General features: G+C 40.9%; 1 protein-coding gene across 10 annotated transcripts in view; it reads right to left on the bottom strand.

Moving 5' to 3' along the window:
* ACYP2 (acylphosphatase 2) overlaps positions 1–20,443 on the bottom strand; it is a 174,716-nt gene that overhangs the window by 112,953 nt on the left and 41,320 nt on the right. For 7 of the 10 annotated variants that reach the window (XM_054728201.1, XM_054728202.1, XM_054728200.1 and 4 more), the window contains one exon: positions 3,339–3,462. In XM_054728201.1, coding sequence (XP_054584176.1) covers positions 3,339–3,462 — 124 coding nt within the window. Of the gene's footprint in view, positions 1–3,338; positions 3,463–5,957; positions 6,049–20,443 lie in introns of all 10 variants that reach the window. The other 3 variants (XM_054728206.1, XM_054728204.1, XM_054728209.1) reach the window with 2 other exon arrangements.

Here is a 20,443-nt window from a genome sequence, read left to right as displayed (position 1 = left end):
ACAATGGATAGAAAACATAAATGTAAGGAATGTGGGAAAGCTTTCATGTGGCTCCAAACCCTTCAGATTCACAAGATAGCACATATTGCAGATGGTCCTTATAAACGTAAGGTGTGGGGGAAAATCTTTAGTGGTTAGACCGAAGGGTCACGGGTTCCATTTCCAGTCAAGGGCACTAGTATCTCAGTTGCGGGTTCCCCAGCCCCAGTAGAGATGAGTGTGGGAGGCAACCAAACCATGTGTCTCTCTCACGTTAATGTTTCTCTCTCTCCCTCCCTCTTTCTCTCCCCCCTCCCCATCCCTCCTTTCCATTCACTCTAGAAATCAATGGAAAAAATATTCCCCCAGTGAGGATTAAAAAAAAAAAAGATTTAAAGTATCATTGTTCAAAAAAATTTGAAATGTCCTAAAATCTTCTAAATCACATATGAAATGTGACAAAATTTTCTAAATCCGCACAATTTGCATGGGATTACAAGTATGCTATAAAACTAAAATAAACTTTTTTAAGTTATCAAAATAAAACAAAACAAATTTTGATCAACTCTGGGAGGGGAAACACTGGATTCTCTACAATAATACAAAATCTCTCTAATACTACTTTCTTATGAAGAGGACATCAAAGAAAATGCATCCCAAAAAGTAGGAGGAAAGAACCATAAAAATGTGATAGGCAGGTAATAAACAAAAAAAAAAATATTGCTGATTTGGGGATATTTGTGACATTTTTCAGCTTTTCAAAATTCATGGTTTGGTATGATTTTTCATTCTAATGAAATATTCACATTTGAACTTAATTTTGCATTTATAATCTTGTGTTCTTTTTCATAAAGAGAACTCTGAAAATTGTATAAGGTTTAAGCCACTCCAAATCTCAACCTGGTCAGATTTCAATGTTTTTTTTATAGGACTCACTTGACAGAGCCTCAACAATATCACCAAAGACTTCTTTTTTTTTTTTTTTTTTAATATATTTTATTGATTTTTTACAGAGAGGAAAGGAGAGAGATAGAGAGCTATTAGAAACATCGATGAGAGAGAAACACCGACCAGCTGCCTCCTGCGCACCCCCTACCGGGGATGTGCCCACAACCAAGGTACATGCCCTTGACCGGAATCGAACCTGGGACCTTTCAGTCCGCAGGCCGACGCTCTATCCACTGAGCCAAACCGGTTTTGGCCAAAGACTTCTTTTCTTTCCTTCTCTCTGCTCTGACATCTATGGTGAGAGCATCATCCTAATGCTGGCTTCCTCATTGTCACAAAATGACTGCAGCAGTTTCAACACTCATCCAGAAGATCACCTGGCTTTCTGTTGTTCTCTCAGAACAATTAAAAACCTTTGTAAACAGAAGCGACTAGTGATTAGCCTAAATCGGTATGAGTCACTAGTTGGTTTAGTTTTGGATGACCTAAACAACTCACTGTGTCGAGGTGATGGAATTACTGGTATGGGGTCAATCTCCACCCAGAACCTTCTCGCTGTGGGTAGTGAAGGTAAACCCCCTGGCTGGGGAGACAAACCACAATGTCCAGTGGAAGATATGAGAAGGATGAAATGGTTATTCATTTATTCAAAACCATCTCTCTAGAACACACCTGGGTCAATTCTATGTCAAGTATCAGAAATCAGGAAGACAAAGATTGAATAAGAACTAGATACTTTCCATCTCTTTCTAACTGGGACAGGCTCTTCATTTTAAAAGACCATTTTGGGTTTGAGATATTTTATTCTAACACTACAAAATGAACTTAGAATCTACAATAAATTCCACTTTTAAGTCTCCATTTATTCAGTAAATATTTAACACATGCCTACTGCCTACTCATCATGGAGTGGGATATAAAATTAGTTTCTGACATCATGAGTTAAAAAGCTTGTCAAGATGTCTTAAGTGAAAAATTAAAATGATAAAATGTTTAAATAACTGAAATAAATAATATCTGTTCAAGATGGCAATAGAAGAATACTCCAAAATAATACCGGTGAGTTGTACAGGTAATAAAGCTACAGGAGTTTAAAAGAATTTCATATATATATATATATATATATATATATATATATATATATATATATAATTATGTTTGTACTAAATACGATATAAATACAAATTTATATGGAAGCTATTCCTTCTCACTGAGAAAGTAAATGGCTGGCATTGTCCTAAAGTGTATACTTGAACTTCCACTTTCAGTCCGGATTTGCTAACAATGATTATAAATAGGAAGCAGATATAATTATGCACTTCGGCCCATAGTGTTACTTTCAGTACTCAGTTCTCTTGTAGGACAACAAACTTCCCTGTGTCACAGATGAGACAGAAAGCACAAGAGATGTACTGAAGTAGGCTGAGGGTGGGGAGGGGGAGGGGCATTTATTGAACCCAGTCCTAGTCTGTATGTCATGACCTTGTCTCTTAGTCTCTAGAGAAAGTGAAGTGGTATACTGTAAAGAATATTAGTCCAGGAGCCAGAAGACTTGGTTTCTATTCCTAATCTGCTTCTACTTTACCTGACACCTTGGGATACCTGTCACTCTTCCTTCACAAGCCATTTATCTATTCAGTTGCCACTTCCCTGCTCAGAAGCCTTTTTTCCTTGTATTGGCTGGTTTCGCCCTTTGTCGATAACAATTTGCCCGCCAGCAGCCTCGCTGCAATATTCCATGCACTGAGAATTGTTTAACCTCTGACACTAGCTCCAAGTTTAGCCTTTGGATTCATTCATTGCACAAATATTTTTTTTTTGAGCACCTATTATGTGCCAGGCACAACGTTTCAGATAAAAGGTTGAACAGAAAACATGTTTGTCCTCGTGGAGCATTCACAGAGGAGGTTATAGTGGAAAAGGGAAGTCATAAATGCAGGCCTTTTGTCCTTTAAATTCCTAGGTGAGTTAAGTTAGCTTAAGTGATTCGAGGACTTCTTCAACTCTAAAAGTCTCTTCTTCTGCTTTGACTTTGTTCTATTTTGTGGAAGTGTGTCTTAAATTTTGACAAGATAGAAAACCAGAATATAAGTGTATTAAAAATAACTCAAAGTGAGGATAGATAATATTAGTTTTGTATACAAAGAAAAGCATATTATTGAAACCCTGACTTATATATATGTGTATGTGTGTGCTTAATACAATTAAGTACTGTTTTATTTCCAAATAACACTTAACTAGAAGACCTTAAAAACCTAGATTCAGGTTCAGAGTTCAACAGAAATCATTTATATAAATAATTAGATCTTTATGCTCACAGAGGTTAAACTACTAAGACAACTTTCAGGACTCAGGATAGGCGACTGCTAAGTCTTTTTCACACTCTAGGGGACCCATATTTGACCACTCACCATGTGCCACCTGGACTCCAGCCCTACCAGGTGCCTGCTGTGCCCTCTTTCCCTTACCCATCTCCAGATCCACCAGTTCTTCAGTCCCTTCTCCAAGACACTTTGCTCCTTTTTCCCGCTGGTTCTGGAAAATAAAATTAAACTTAGATCTTCCAATTGAGTTTCTATATGAAAATCTACCACCCTTCTAAACTAGCTAATGTTTTCTGTATTCAATGTCTGCAAAAAAGCCATTTTTGATCTTTTTAGTACATTGCTGACTGGATATTTAGACAGAGCCTGGGACCGAGTGTCAGGAAACCTGGCTTCTAGTCCTGTCTCTACCATTGACTAAGCAGGGTGACCTTCCTTGAGCCTCTCGACCTCTCTAAGCCACCATTCTGCAATCAGCAAAATAAGGAAGTCAGACCAGATATATTATTATTTATTGCTAATTACACAAGCGATAAGAGCCTATATTCTTTGTATCAATGTTTTATACAGTATAATTCAGATAGATTTAAAGTCCTCTTTGAACTTCCCCTATTTTCTCAACCCTAGTTCCCTTTTCATCTCCCCATTATTATCTCTTTGGCAAATCTTCTTCAGGACTCTTTTACACTTACATAAGTTCCCTACAAGGTTTAATATCTTACATATAAAACTAAGCAGCCTTTGTGTAAAGAAACTATAGGTTAACTTGTGTTCAAATGTATGATTTTCCATATGGGAACATTTTCATTTCTGGGCCTTAGTGAATATTTAAGAAGGAATGCTAAATCTAAATTCAAAACACTTATTAAAATGCAAAACTCACAATATCTGCTATGAGGAACTCACAAAATATAAATGTTAATAAAAAAGAAAAATGTCAACATGAATGACATTTTAAAACCTTTAGTTTTGTAAAAAGTTCAGGAAAAAGGAAATTTCTAGAGGTAAATATGTCTTTTTATTATTAGAAATTATTTTTATCACCCCCATTATTAACTCTATGATAGCCTAATTAGTTTGTCAGGTACATACTGTTCTATTTATATGAAACATCAAGAGAACTGCATTTTTGGCAAATTAACAATGCCATTTCCTAAACTTATTCAATCTCTGAGAAAATGAGAAGATTACCCCTTTGGATGGTCAATTTCATGAGTCAACTTGGCTGGTCAAACATTATTCTGAATGTTTCTGTGAGGGTGTTTTTGGATGAGATATTAAGATTTCAGCCTGGCCAGTGTGGCTTAGTGGTTGAGCGTCAACCCATTAACCAGGAGGTTATAGTTCGATTTCTGATTCAGGGCACATGCCCAGGTTGTGGGCTCAATCCCCAGTGTGGGGCATGCAGGAGGCAGTCAATAGATGATTCTCTCTCATTATTGATGTTTCTACCTCTCTCTCCCTTTCCCTTCCTCTCTGAAATCAATAAAAATCCTATATAATAAAAGGCTAATATGCAAATTGACCAAACAGCAGAATAACAGGTCGCTATGACGCACACTGACCACCAGGAGGAAGATGCTCAACACAGGAGCTTCCCCCTGGTGGTCAGTGTGCTCCCACAGGGGGACCACCGCTCAGCCAGAAGCTGGGCTCACGGCTGGCAAGCACAGTGGCAGTGGCGGGAGCCTCTCCTGCTTCCGTGGCAGCACTAAGGATGTTCGACTGATGGCTTAGGCCCGCTCCCCACATCAGTAGCACATCCCCCGAGGGCTCCCGGACTGCCAGAGAGCGCAGGCTGGGCTGAAGGACACCCCCCCCCAAGTGCACGAATTTCGTGCACCGGGCCTCTAGTGTATATTTAAGAAAACACTATTAGCCCTAGCCGGTTTGACTGAGTGGATAGAGTGTCGGCCTGTGGACCAAAGGGTCCCAGGTTCAATTCTGGTCAAGGGCATCTACCCCGGTTGCAGGTTCCTCCCCAGCCTGGGCCCTGGTCGGGCCTGTGTAGGAGGCAACAAATCAATGTGTTTCTCTCACATTGATATTTCTCTGTCTTTCCCTCTCTCTTCCACTCTCTCTGAAAATCAATGGCAAAATATCCTCGGGTGAGGATTTAAAAAACAAAACACTACTAAATACCACATTTCTTTTCATATGAGTATTTTGTAGATATTTTGACAAGGTTGAACAGATTACTCCTGATCCCCAGTATGTGTCTTCTATCAACATTTGATTAATTTTTCTCATTAACTCAACTGTTTTCTTCCACAAATTAAACAATAACAAAAACCTCTTTAATTAGAAATATATTTCTACTTAATAAAACTGGCCAGATTTGCTTTAAAAATACATGGCCATATTTTATGCTCTCTTTACATATTATAAATAATGTTTTATAGCAATAAGAATATTTAAAATAAAATTTCATTACATCACCTAACATGGCTATACCAATAAATGCATGTACTAGCAGCCTCTTTCTCAAATAGCTTGTGTAAGATCACTTATTGTGTTAACTACAACTAAATAAAATTTTAGTTAAGATACTTTGGGCACATGTAAAAGAAAATGATTAGTGCTACCTTTATAAAAATAAAAAAAAAGAGAGAGAGAGAGAGAGGATTTATTATAAGGACACAGACATCTCATAGAACCCAATGCAAGAATTCAACCAGGCCCCAGAAAAGAACTGTAAGTAAAAACTTAAAAAAGTCACCAGAACCCAGGCAGTTATCTTCTTTGAACCTAGTTTATCCTCCTCCTCCTGCAAAATAGCTTGCTCTTCTCTATTCACCTGGGAGGGAAACAATAGTCACGCCCAAACTCAGGACTAAGCAAACCCAGTTCCTCTCTCTAATTCAACCAAACAGTAAGTCATCCCTCCTCTCTTGGAATAAAGTGACCAAAGAAGCAGAGGAAAGCCCAGGAGTTGTAAAGAAATACATGTCTTCCCACTTAGAAATATGTTACAGTGTAAGAATAAGTGAAACCAACTTAATGACACTTTCATTTGGACGACTTCCATGCCAAAATATACCTGTCAAATGAAATTCTTCAATGTTTTACTTAAACCCTATGGGTTATACAAACAGAGCTAAAAATATTCATTGCTTAAGATCAGCAAAGCACTTAAGCTAATAATAAAACAATTTGTGCTTATAACCTCTATTTGGCAAAGGCAAACAATTTAAATGTTAAAAGAGTCCCTGAGTGATAATTATCTGTTGTTTGTTAAGTTTTACTTTCCCCTGAGGGTTTGCTAGTCCACTGTCTGGACATATCAGTAAGTAGGGAACGTCTTGCATAGAAAAAAATATATATCGCTTTCATATATTAATTCAAAGTTGTTTTTAAAAAAGTATTTTAGGTACAGTTATAACACACGTTCCCCCTTAGTGATGAATAATAGCTAGACTGAGCTCTAGGAATGCCTGAAATCCAATTTTCCCCCAGCAGATAACAATTCATTTTAAGTAGGCTCCCTCTAACTATATTCTTCTAGTCTCATCTTTCAATATTATCTGCTAAATTTAACCACAGATGCTTAAGTTACATTTCTTTTTTCCATAAATGGTGTTAAGCAAAAGTATTCTAAAGAAGGGAAGTGCACTGTGAAAGGTAGAATTAAATCCTAATTTTATTTCTGATTCTCTCTGACACTGGAGGACTTCTTATTGCAGCTGTTCCATAAATTTTATACAGTGGCAGTGCCTCACAGCACTGTTGTAAGAGCAAAATAAAATGTGAAAACTGAGCAAATAGTCCCTCGGTCCGGGTGAGACCATGTGTCCCTGGATCCGGGTGAGGCCTGGTGCACCTAGGCCCGGGTGAGCCCAAGTGGCCCTGGGTCTGGGAGAGGCCAAGCATCCCTGGGTCCGGGTGAGACCATGTGTCCCTGGATCCGGGTGAGGCCTCGTGCACCTAGGCCCGGGTGAGCCCAAGTGGCCCTGGGTCTGGGAGAGGCCAAGCATCCCTGGGTCTGGGTAAGACAGTGTGTCCCTGGATCCGGGTGAGGCCTCGTGCACCTAGGCCCGGGTGAGCCCAAGTGGCCCTGGGTCTAGGAGAGGCCAAGCGTCCCTGGGTCCGGGTGAGACCATGTGTCCCTGGATCCGGGTGAGGCCTCGTACACCTAGGCCCGGGTGAGCCCAGGTGGCCCTGGGTCTGGGAGAGGCCAAGCGTCCCTGGGTCCGGGTGCGACCATGTGTCCCTGGATCCGGATGAGGCCTCGTGCACCTAGGCCCGGGTGAGGTCACTTGCCCCTGGGTCTGGGAGAGGCTAAGCGTCCCTGGGTCCGGGTGAGACCATGCATCCCTGGATCCGGATGAGGCCTCGTGCACCTAGGCCCGGGTGAGCCCAAGTGGCCCTGGGTCTGGGAGAGGCCAAGCGTCCCTGGGTCCAGGAGAGACCATGTGTCCCTGGAACCAGGTGAGGCCTTGTGCAACTAAGCCCGGGTGAGGCCACGTGCCCCTGGGTCTGGGAGAGGCCAAGCGTCCCTGGGTACGGGTGAAGCCAGATCCTGGGTCCGGGTGAGGCCGTGTGCCCCTGGATCCATCCGGGTGAGGCGGGGTCCCAGGCCCGGGTGAGACTACGCGCCCCTTGGGTATGGGTGAGGCCACGTGCCCCTTAGTCCGGGTGACGCCGTGCCCCTGGGTTCGGCCGAGACCAAACCAGAGGGAGTCGGACCTTCATTACCACCATTTGTCCACCATCCAGAGCTGAGGGGTCAGTGCTGACATGTACACATAAGGAACTACTGGACATTGAAATTGGGTCTCAAAAGAACTGTTGGTCCAGGGGGAAGCTCGCTACAGATTGATTCATTTGCCTGTCAGCATAACTATTATTGCTCGTCTCACATTCAGTTCTTATTAGTATATATCTAGTGACATATGATCTCGCTCATCTAGGGGAAATGATGAACAACATAGACTGAGGAACAAGAACAGAACCAGAAGCAAGGAGGCATCGATCGGACTATCGGGCCTCAGAGGGAGGATAGGGGAGGGTAGGGGGAGGGTGGGGGGAGGGGGAGAGTTCAACCAAAGGACCTGTATGCATGCATATAAGCCTATCCAACGGTTAAGTTCAACAGGGGATTGGGGCATGCGTGGGGAGAGGGGTGGGATGGGAATGGGGGGATGAGGAAAAATATGTGACACCTTAAACAATAAAGAAATTAAAAAAAAAAAAAAAAAAAAAAAAAAACAAAAACTGAGCAAATATAAAAATTGCCATGATGGTTGGTACTGCTGTTAGTAATATTGCTCTGGCTATCGAAACACAGATAACATTTGCCTAAGACTTGAGTTCCAGAAATTCAACCATTAGGGCAAGTAAATTAATAATGATATCTACATTTGCATAATGCTTTTTTTCCCCTTTATTTTTATTTTTATTTTTTTAAATTTCTTTATTGATTAAGGTGTCACATATTTGTCCTCATCCCCCCATTCCCATCCCACACCCCTCCCCACGGATGCCCCAACCCCCTGTTGAACTTAACCATTGGTTAGGCTCATATGCATGCACACAAGTCCTTTGGTTGATCTCTCCCCCCTCCCTCCACCGTCCCCCATCCTCCCTCTGAGGCCTGATAGTCCGATCGATGCCTCCTTGTTTCTGGTTCTGTTCTTTTTCATCAGTCTATGTTGTTCATCATTTCCCCTAGGTGAGCGAGATCATGTGTCACTAGAGATATACTTATAAGAACTGAATGTGAGACGAGCAATAATAGTTATGCTGACAGGCAAATGAATCAGTCTGTAGTGAGTTTCTTTCTGGACCAACAGTTCTTTTGAGACCCAATATCAATGTCCACCAGTTCCTTATGTGTACATGTTGGCACTGACCCCTCAGCTCTGGATGGTGGACAAATGGTGGTAATGCAGGTCCGACTCCCTCTGGTTTGGTCTTGGCCGGACCCAGGGGCACGGCTTCACCCGGACTCAGGGGCATGTGGCCTCACCCGGACCCAGGGGGCGCGTGGCCTCACCTGGACCCAGGAGCGCGCGGCCTCACCCAGACCCGGGACCCAGCCTCACCCGGATCCAGGGGCTCACGGCCTCACCCGGACCCAGGATCCAGCTTCACTGCATAATGCTTTATTGTTTATAAATAATCCCTGTAAATGTTGCTCATTTAATCCTCACAAATATCATATAACAGATGTATTACCATCAGAGGCTCTGAGGTGTCAAGTGATTTGTCCAAGTTTATTCCCCTGGTAGTAAATCTAGGGTTCAAAGCTAGATTCAAGCCATGTCTTTTGACTCCAGGTCTAGCGTTTTCCCTTTTTTGTAGTGGAACTTATCTAATGTTTGAAGACACAGAATAAAGAAGAACAAATGTAAGTCAGATGATTTTGTGGCACAGTCGTTTCGTATGGGCCCAGTGACACATATCTGGGTTTAAATTAGAATTTGTAAACGTGGACCTCAATTCCTCATAAAATGGGGTCAGCAGTACCTACTGTACATGGTTAGAGTGAGAAATACACACATACATGGAATGTGAGGGTGTATAAATATATATGTATTAGTGGTTGGCAAAGTAACTGGTACAAAACAACTACACAAAAATTGAAAATCTCATGACTTTGGGGAAAGTTGTAAATAAGTCAGATTTGGAAAAGGTATCAAACATGGCTCGACTCACATTTGAGGAGACTGTGAACACCAGGTAGCAACAAATATTACTTCCAGTTTTGGGACGTTAGGTCATGTGGTAAGTGCTGATGGTAGTGGACTTGAGGTAATAATTCATTCAACTGAGGATACATTAACAAGCCTAGAAGGACATTTAAACAATGTCCTTACACAGAAAATAAAATATGTAATTTTCTCATGAATGGAGATGCTGCATATCAGGTTCTAGCTCCCGCCTGTTAAATGTTTTATTCACCAGTTATGTGTAAAGAGCAAAACCCATGCACGACAGATGGCAGCCCAAATGTGATTTCTCTAAAATTGCTTTCCTCCCACTCCTAAGAGCCCAGGGATGTACTGACTCAGTGTTGCAGATGAAGCCTCAGCACGGACTACTATTTCTCAGTGTGACGCAGAGGCCAACTACATTTCTCCTCGTTGGTGAGAGCCAAGCATTAAAACATGGACTGAATTCACAGATCTAAAGGCAATTTATGTGCAATTTGGAAAAATCCATTAAATCCATGATAGCAATTAAGGTTGTAAAACAGAGTAGTTAGCCCTAGCCAGTTTGGTTCAGGGGATAGAGAGTCAGCCTGCAGACTGAAAAGTCCCGGATTCTGTTCTGGTCAAGGGCACGTATCACAGTTGCAGGCTCAATCCCCGGCCCTGGTCGGAGCACCTGTGAGAGGCAACAAATCAATATGTCTCTCTCACATTGATGTTTCTCTCTCACATTGGTGTTTCTCCCTCTCCCTTCCACTCTCTCTCTAAAAAAAAAAAATAAATCAATGGTAAAATATCCTTGAGTAAGGATTAACAAGACAAACCAAACAACCAAAAAACAACAACAAAAAAAACAACACACACACAAAACCAAACCAAAGTAGTTAAATTTATGCAGCCAACACCAACCAATTCAGGAAGCAGGAAACTGCAAACAAACCCTGATGTCTCTATTTTCCTTTATCCCCAGACATTCCAATCATAGCAGGTTCACTTGCTAAACAACCCTTCTGTCCATGCACTTCTCTCTGTCTTAGTCTAAGCTAACATCATCTATTTCTTGGTCTCCCCTAAGACCCTCTTCATTGCCATCTGAGAGGATTCTGCAAATACAGACTTCATCCTGTTTCTGCCATCCCAGCCATTCCTGCGGCTTAAAAGCCTTAAATGGCTTCCTTTTGTTTCTGTGATAAAGGTCCAAACACTTAATATGGTCATTAAGGCGCAATGTTCTTAGTTACTACTAAGTGTATTTGGTTATCAGGGTTCTTAGTTTCCAACAACAAAAATTTACTTAAAGAGCAAAAACAATTTATTAAAAGAAAATGGTCTCTAGGAAGAAACTGACTCTGGCCCATTCAGACAAGAAAGAAGTTTGCAAAAGGATGTGAGCCACCAGGATGGCGGGGGGGGGGGGGGGTGGTGCAAAGTGAGGAAATGAGTGCTGCAGCTTGCACTGCTAACACCCTGGAAACCACTGCTGGAGACACTGTCACGTCTGCCAAGAGGAGAAGAGAATTCTTCACTGTTCTGCTCCGGCTCCAGATCCATACGCTGGATTGTTCCTGATATGAAGTCCTCAATAAATATTTCATAAATTAATGAAGTAATCTTCAATATGGAAGATTGTGCTTTAAATAGTCTAATCCTTGTGCCTTTAATAACTAAAATAGGGAAATTATGGTTTCTACTTCCTTATCAGACAGGGTCTTCCCTAGTTTCCTTTTTGTCCAACTAGTAAAATGGCCTGTTATCATAAAGTATCTGAGGCCTTGCCTAGATTGAGCTAAAATTTTAAAATTTTGCCCAAAGTTTCTTCTGCTCAGTTAATTTTTCTAGGTTAATTTTTTGAGAGCTCATTCTATGGCATATACGTAGAAAGCTAACATTAAAAAAAAAAAGTTAAAAAGAGAAAGCTAACGTTCTCAGGCTTCATGACAACCAGAAAGTTTAAACCACAATACACAGCAAGCATTTCAGTTTAAATCTTTTGCCTTTGTGCTATATTAAAATATGCCTTGAAAACAGGCATAATGCCATGTGGTGAATAACATATGGTACCTGACAGTCCTTATTCGTATGGAAAACATGCTAATGAGGCCTGTCCATACAGAAAGTAAAAGTGAAGTCAGATTTGTTTTTTCTATATGGATTTATCTGGATTCAGCACCTAAAAATACTGATTTCCATTGTCACGAAGGGAATAATGTGGAAGCTGAACAGAAATGGCTGGTGTGCAAGGTCAGTTACAAAATAATTCACCAGAGGAAGACAGGCGTAACCCATGACGTGGCTGGTCAGAGTCAAGGTAATGTTAAGGGCTAATAAGAGGCGTTTAGAGAAGCCCCTGTGCCTTTCCAAAGGAGTCCAAGGCTCAGCTCTACCCAGGCCCACAGAACTCATGCCAACCTATGGAAAACAGACTAAACATCCTCCAGATGTTATTTCCACTCATGGATTGTGTTTATTTGTCTGTTTTGGGGCTTGTGTTTGTTTTTACTGGCCAGAGCTCTATCAGGCCTAATGCCCCCTTTTTATTTATTTATTTTTTCAAATATATTTTATTGATTTTTTTACAGAGAGGAAGGGAAAGGGATAGAGAGCTAGAAATATCGATGAGAGAGAAGCATCAATCAACTGCCTCCTGCACACCCCCTACTGGGGATGTGCCCTCAACCAAGGTACATGCCCTTGACCAGAATTGAACCAGGGACCCTTCAGTCTGCAGGCCGATGCTCTATCCACTGAGCCAAACCAGTTAGGGCAACGCCCCCTCTTTATAACAAACATTTTATAATGCCACCTCTGCTATCCTGAAATAAAATGCATGGGTAATATAATTTACCCAAAACATTTGTAAACCAACATAATGATCTATACTAATAAAAGGGTAATATGCAAATTGGTCATGACGTCCTCACAGTAACAACCGAACAGCAGGCTGCATGGGGCGACCAGGCTGGCAGGGGGGTTAGCGAGGGACGACCAAACGACTGACCAGCAGGCTGTGTGGGGCAACCAGGCCGGCAGGCGGGGCAGTGAGGGGCGACCAGGCCAGCAGGGGAGGCAGTTGGGGGTGACCAGGCCAGCAGGGGTCGGGCCAAAACCAGCAGTCAGACATCCCCTGAGGGGTCCCGGATTGGAGAGGGTGTAGGCTTGGCTGAGGGGACCTCCTCCCTCCATGCATGAATTTCGTGCACCGGGCCTCTAGTCTAACTATAAAACAAAGAATAACTAAAACGCACTTATAGTAAAATAATATATATCAGAATGTAAACTCTTAGGCACTCAGAGGCTCAGACCTATGGGTACTATCACTGTGAATCCAACAACCACAAGTTTGATCAAGTACTGGAGATGCACATACCATGGGCACTGTTGGCAGAGCCATGAGTTTTCAAAATAATGAACACTTCTTAGTAATGTTCCCAGCAAACAATGTTTAATCTTCTCTTGGTTCACATAGTAGCTACATTCCTAGAACATTTAGTGAACTTAAAAATATATAGAACTTTATATAAAACTAGGGCCCAGTGCACGAATTCATGCACTTTGCAAGAAACTGGGCTGCGCCAAAACCGGTTTGGCTCAGTGGATAGAGCGTCGGTCTGCGGACTGAAAGGTCCCAGGTTCGATTCCGGTCAAGGGCATGTACATTGGTTGCGGGCACATCCCCGGTAGGGGGTGTGCAAGAGGCAGCTGGTCGATGTTTCTCTCTCATCGATGTTTCTAGCTCTCTGTCCCTCTCCTTTCCTCTCTGTAAAAAAAAAAAAGAAAAAGAAACTGGGCTGCGAGGCTGCTGTGGGCACAGGAGCGGGTCTCAGGTCCTCCACACCCCTGCCCAGCCCCTCCCGCCATGGCCCCTGGTCCCCTGTCTGCCTGCAGCCCCACTCCTGTCACCACTGCTTGTACCCACTGACGGCACGGAGCAATTGGGGCTGGCACCAGCAGCAGGTGTGAGCAGGGCCAGCACTGTCAGCAGATGCGAGTGGCGGCTGCTGCCCTGATAGCCCCTCAGGAGCAGGGGGAGGTGGAGAAGCCCTCAGGGGCGATGGTGGCTGGCAGCCGCTTGCACCTACTGATGGAGCTGAGTGATCGGGGCCAGCGCAGGGCGACACAGTGGGTGGGAGTGCCTGGCGGGACCGCAGCATGCGGGAGCAAAGAATTTTCAGTAACCACCAGAGGCTCACCCCGATGACAGTGACTGGCGCCCCGCCTGGGTCTGGTGCCCCTGCTCAACTGCTCCACCTCCCACAGCAGCCAACACCGCTGCCACCTGCTGCTGACACTGCCATGTTCTGCATGCACCCCCTGGTGGTCAGCGCACATCATAGTGACCGGTTGTTCGTTTGTTCCACTGTTCAGTCTATTTGCATATTAGCCTTTTATTATATAGGAGAATAGAGTTGGGTTCTAGGCACAGATCATTATAAATGAGTTTTATATCTACATGAAAGTCCTGTAGAACATTCAAAAGTCTCATTCAATTCCAGAACAATTTTTTGCTTTATGAATTTGTTTTGTATATTGCAGAATAGCTAGCATTTCTAGTCCCAGCCCACTAAATGCTAGAGCACCCTCCATTCATTTTAAGAAGCCAAAATGAGTCCACACATTTTGAAAGTCCCCCATGGGTATACAGTATCTCCTCTGTTGAGAACTGCTGGGCTGAAGGATTCAGTAATCAGTTTTCTGACTATGATAGTATCACTGTGAAGTTATCAGTATGTGACATTCTAAACCTTCCTTTGGCTGTTACAATTCTTTCCAGCAGGCTCAGAAACAAAATCTTTCTTAACTTAAGAAAAAAAAAAGCTTATGAGAATGATACAGGAACAGCTCACTGAACTGAAGGATAAGTTAAACAAGTGTATCATTTAGGATTAAGTTCCACTAAACATGATAGAAAACCCATAGCAGTGGCTTAAACAAGATAGAATTTTAATTCTCTCTCACATAAACTGAGCCTGGGGACAAGAAGTCTAGAGTTAACAATAGCAGCTCTGCCCCAGGGGCATTCTGCTCATCGCACACACCTTAGGGTGAGGCCCTGGTCCTCAAGGTCCAAATTGGCAGCAGAATGCATGAAAGGATGAAGAACCAGGAAAATCTCAACTATCTTCTAAGAAAGGTTCTCAGAAGCATCATAAGACAGTTCCACTTACACCTCATTCTCCAAAACTTGGTCACATGGCCATGCCTAGAATCAGGAAGGCCGAGAAGATGGTTATTCTGTGTGTTCATGTGACCAGCTGAAAATTCCATTACTAAAGAAGAGGATGGATATTGGATGATAACTAATCAGCAATGCCTCACTTGGGAAAAGGGAGGACCAGGGCAGCTCTGCAGTCTCAGTTGACAACACAGTTTGTGCATATTCAGTGTTGATAGCACTGGGGGTTCATGACTATGTTGTGCTGCAATCCAGCGGTGCTCTTGGCTGTTTAGCCTTCCTTGGTTTAGTTAGCTGAATAATGGCTCCCCAAAGATATCTACATCCTAATTCCTGGAACCGGTGAATATGTTCCCTGACATGGTAAAAGGAACTCTGAAGATGTGATCAAATTAAGCCTCATGAGATGGAGAGATTATCCAGGATTATTGGATATGCTTAAAGTCATCACAAGATTACTTTTAAGAGGAAAGAAGGAGACCAGAGGGAGAGATGTGTCCATGTAATCAAGAGGTTGGAAGAATGAGAGGAAGAGGCAGCCTCTAGAAATGGCAAAAAGGCAAGGAAATAGATTTTCCCCTGAAGCTACCAGAAAGAATGGATCTTAACCTTTTGCACTCGGATGTCGAGTGTGACTCGACACAGTTAGCATTAGAATAAAGGAATCGAGAAAAAAGCAAGCGAGTGCAAAGGGTTAATTTTATACTTCTGACATCCAGAACTATAAAAAAATAAATGTGTTTGGTTTTGAATCACTACATTAATGGTAATTTGTTACAGCAGCAGTAGGAAACTAATACACTTGATAACTGATTATTCTCTGAGCCTGATTTTAATGCATTCTCATAAATTTCATGAACTCCTAATAAATATGGTCTCAGTAAATCTCTTTCCTGTTGAAGCTAATCAGAGGTGGTTTCTATTATGTCCGACAAAGAACCCAGCCTGGTATAACCATAGACAATCCTTCTAGGGGCTACCAATAAGAAAAGTCAGCACCATCAGCAGCCTTTGACTCCTTTACCCTGGACTCATACTCCCATGAGAACAAAACCAATTTTCCAGATTAGATCACTTGCCTACTCTTGTGGTCAGAGGACTAAGGTCCTATGATTGGCAGCCCCATCAGAACAATAAGGACTAGGGCAGGGGCAGGTCACTCCAAGTAATAAGGCAAAAGCATTGGAGATCTTGCTCTCCGGAATGTTGTCAGTTTGGCTCAAATAAACTCATTTTTTTAAAAAGTAAGAAGGCAAGTGCTTTCATCAGAATAAGTAGAAAAATAATAATGGCCAGTCCAAAACCAACATATTTTTATTAATTTAATATTTCAGAGACTTACCTATGAGCCGATTGCCAACTTCCAGTTAAATATGGCAGATTATCTCTTTTTTTCTGAAATTCCACCAAAAAATGATTTAAACCTTCAGGGCAAATAGGAAATGAATAATGACAGACAAAAACAACAAATTTTTGAAAGCCGGGAAACAGATGGAAGACTGGTAACAGATATTGCTGAGCAAAAAATAAGCTAAAACCTAAGTACCTACAGCTATTCTGAAAAATTTAAGGACTTAGAAGCATGAGTACTTCCTATGCATACAAAGAAGCATTTTGTGCCTCATTATTAAATGTGGATAAACAGAGAATTTGATAAAATTCTGTCTTACAAATACATAACATGTTTGAACAAATAAATTAGTATACCCTACTTACCTCTGGAGAAAATTGTTAGGTTATTAAAAATATAAGTAGATAACCAATAACTATGAGATATTTGAAGCAATTCTCTAATATCAACAACAAATCCTAGAGAAAATAAAGATAATGGAAGGAGCAGAACAAAACTATTGAAACCTGTAATTGATATCATCAGAGAGCAAAAATTTATGTTCATGAGATAAGAAGAGAATGATTGTTTTAAAAAAAATAATCAGAAGAAAACATTTATGGAAATTAAAAATAAGGTCTCGAAACAAACAAAACAATAAATGGGTTAGAAGATAAAGGCAAGGAAATATTCCAGATAATAAAATCAAGAGATAAAAAAGATGGACAATGGGGGTTGGGGAGGTGGGGAGGGAAATAAGAGGCTTAAAGGTTCATTCCAGAATGTCCAACATCTGCCTGATAGGATTTCCCGAAAGAGAACAAACACGGAAAAAAACACTGCAATGCATACATGCAATTTCAGATCAAAAGGACCCACTAAATACCAGCCCAATGAATAATGAAAGACTTATACCAAAGTCACGGAATAAAAATCTAAGAATCAACTTAAAACTTCCAGGAGATTGCGGAAGGGGTGATCACATAAAAAGGATCAGGAATCAGAACAGACATCAAACTTCTCAACAGCAACAGAGTTCAGAAAACAATAAAGCAATACCTTTCCAGTTCTGAGGGGAAACCATTTTCATCCTAGGATTCTATCCCTAACCTTAAGTAACAATCAACGGTGAAGATAAACACTCAAGGACACCCAGGCACCTTTTCTCAGAAAGTACTGAAGGATGGGTGTCAGCAAAATGAGGGACCTAACCAAAAAGAAGAAAACATGGAAGCAGGGAAACATGGAATGCCCCACATAAAAATAATAAAGGGTCACTGGTTCTAGGATGACAATCTAGGCAGTAACAAGTCCAGACAGAGCAGGAGTTCAGAGATAATCAATTGATTATCTAAAATGTTAATTGTAGTATTGATAAGCATCTGAAAATCTAATAAAGCATTTGGTTACATTGATAGAAAACTGGTCATATGAGAAGCTAGGCAATGCTTAACTCCAAAGAAAACAAAACATTGTACGAATGAAGGGAAAGTAGTCAGAGTATATACTACCCAGCTTACCAATGACCAATACTTACATAGTAAATACCAAATAGTGGGTTAACTAGAAATTGGAATAGGATTATATTAAGAGGATGAAGGGAAGTATATGTATGTGTGTGGGGAGTTAGTAAAGTTTAAAATTTATAAATCAAGAAATAGCAGTAGCTATAGGCATATTATATCAGGAAAAACTGCCAAAGATTTAAAAGCCTCAGCTGGGCTCAAAGAGGTAGCACTGCCTTTTTCTTTCTTTCTTTTTTTAAATATAAGCTTTGTAGTGTTATTTAATATTCTATATACCTTACTATTTTGATAAATAGTTATAGAACCAACGAGAATAAATTCAGAGATTTTTCACAGTTCAGCTTTGTATCATGCATTAAGGCTTACACTCCATTTAGTGCAAATTCTCTTATGAGATCCAGCACCTGCTGAGTTTAGTTAATCATTCCTCCATATGCCTTGTTGCTCCTCAGCAACCAATATTTGAATTTTTAAAGAATTACACACAATGGGGAAAACATTCTCTTCTATATTTGTGTGTGATTATAGAATATCCCAAAACATAAAATAGGATTTTAAAGTATTTGTTTTCCAAATGTTCACTTATTCCCGTGTTTACTATACCACCTCTGCTTGGCACTTGAAACCAAGTGAGAAGCCTCCCTCGCTTTGCTCTGCCTTGACCTGGTTCTCACTCAGTCGCCTTGAAGGTTGTGACTTCATTACATCATTCAGGGCCTTCTCTGCTCTAACTCCAAATTTATATAATTTCCACATTTCACCTTAAAAGTTACCAAATATTCAGTGTTGACAACAATATTGAACATATTTTTGCTAACAATAAATTTATGTATTGCAGAAGTTTATAAACTCAGGACCTATGCACAATCTAGAATAAATACACTTTTGCATAGTAAAATACCCTTTTCTGAGAGATGGAACAAGGTCTGTCAGTGACTAAGTGACAGTAAACAGCTATCTTAGAATTGAATTAAATATAGTAGACTCAGTATGCAATTCCTTTTCTTCTTTTTTAAGTATTCATTTCTTTACATTGGAATTTCCTCCTCAAAATGTTTCTAATAGATAAATTCTGCCACGAGAGGGTATTTTATATATCAAAGCTTTCTGAAGAAAAGAGGACATATTCATTAAAATTCAATTCAGTGAAGGCCCCGGGTGGGCCGGAACCTGGAGGAGAGGGCAATGGGGGAAAATGGAGGACATCTTAATACTCTCAACAATAAAGATAAATTAAAAACAAGCACAGTACTTATGTTGAAGATTCACTTTATCAAATTGCTGATTTTAAGAAAGCAGTTGAAAAAAAAAGAAAGCAGTTGAGAAGCAAATAAAATGTTCTCAATCCACGGTTTTTCACTCACGGTTATGACTCGGCCAAAAACAAACTCTGGCACTTGTACAGATTTAGAACTGGAAAACAAATCTGAGAATTCTGGCTAGAAAGCAAAATGTGAGAACAGTAAGAAAAATTTCATCACCAAGAAAATCCAAGGGTCAGGTTGCATAGTTGTCTCATGAAATCAATTAACCTAGACAATATAGTTTATGGTTCAAGTAGAAATTCATGTCTTTGTGCCAACCCATGAAATAGAGGGAAAAGACACTAGAACGCTACTTTTTCTGAATTATTTGGATAACAACTATAATTTAATTTTGCTAATTGAACTAATTTTTTAATGCAGGGAAGGTTTGGGTAAAGCATTTTTCATAGACTGCTCCCTTGTATTCCTAACATAAGAATCCACACGTAATATGGAAGAAAACTGTTCAAGTATAGATGACAGGTGGAAAATAAAATGCCTTCAGGCACATTATGGGCAGCCATGGCCCACGATGGGTGGCCCATAACAGTGGCCCATAACCACTGTTTTCTTTTTTGGGGGGTTCTTATACTTTATTTATTTTTTATGTTTTTGTTAATCCTCATGTGAGGACATTTTTCCATTGTTTTTTTTTTTTCTTTTAGAGAGAGACTGGGAGAGGGAGAGACAGAGAGAAACATCGATGTGAGAGAGACACATTCATTAGTTGCCTTCCTCACCTCAACCAGAGCTAGGGATGGAGCCTGTAACCGAGGCATGTACCCTTTACTGGAATCGAACCCAGGACTCTTCAGTTCGTGGGCCGATGCTCTAGCCAAGTCAGGTAGGGCATACCTACTGTTTTCTTAACAAAAAAAAAGTCTGGATCTGGATAAGCAGAAATGCTTTTTGGAGAAAATAAGTAACTTGAACTGTCCCAGAAAATCCAGAATGTGTCATTGAAAATATACATCATTATAAACACAGGAGAGACACCATCAATCACAGAATACAACGGGGTTCCATCTTATGCTCATTTAATCATCTAGAATTCAACTGCACATTCTCAGCAATTTTTTAAAAAGGAGAAATGGAAATGTAAGTAGTATAGGCAAATGTGCTTTTGTTAAACGCAATGAGCATGTCCCCTTGCTGATGGATACAATCAAACCTACATTGCTCTATTGATGTTGACAAACATGTGGA

Source organism: Eptesicus fuscus, chromosome 16 (genome assembly GCF_027574615.1).
Source record: "Eptesicus fuscus isolate TK198812 chromosome 16, DD_ASM_mEF_20220401, whole genome shotgun sequence".
Classification (NCBI taxonomy): domain Eukaryota; kingdom Metazoa; phylum Chordata; class Mammalia; order Chiroptera; family Vespertilionidae; genus Eptesicus; species Eptesicus fuscus.
This window is presented reverse-complemented; position numbering and strand designations above follow the sequence as displayed.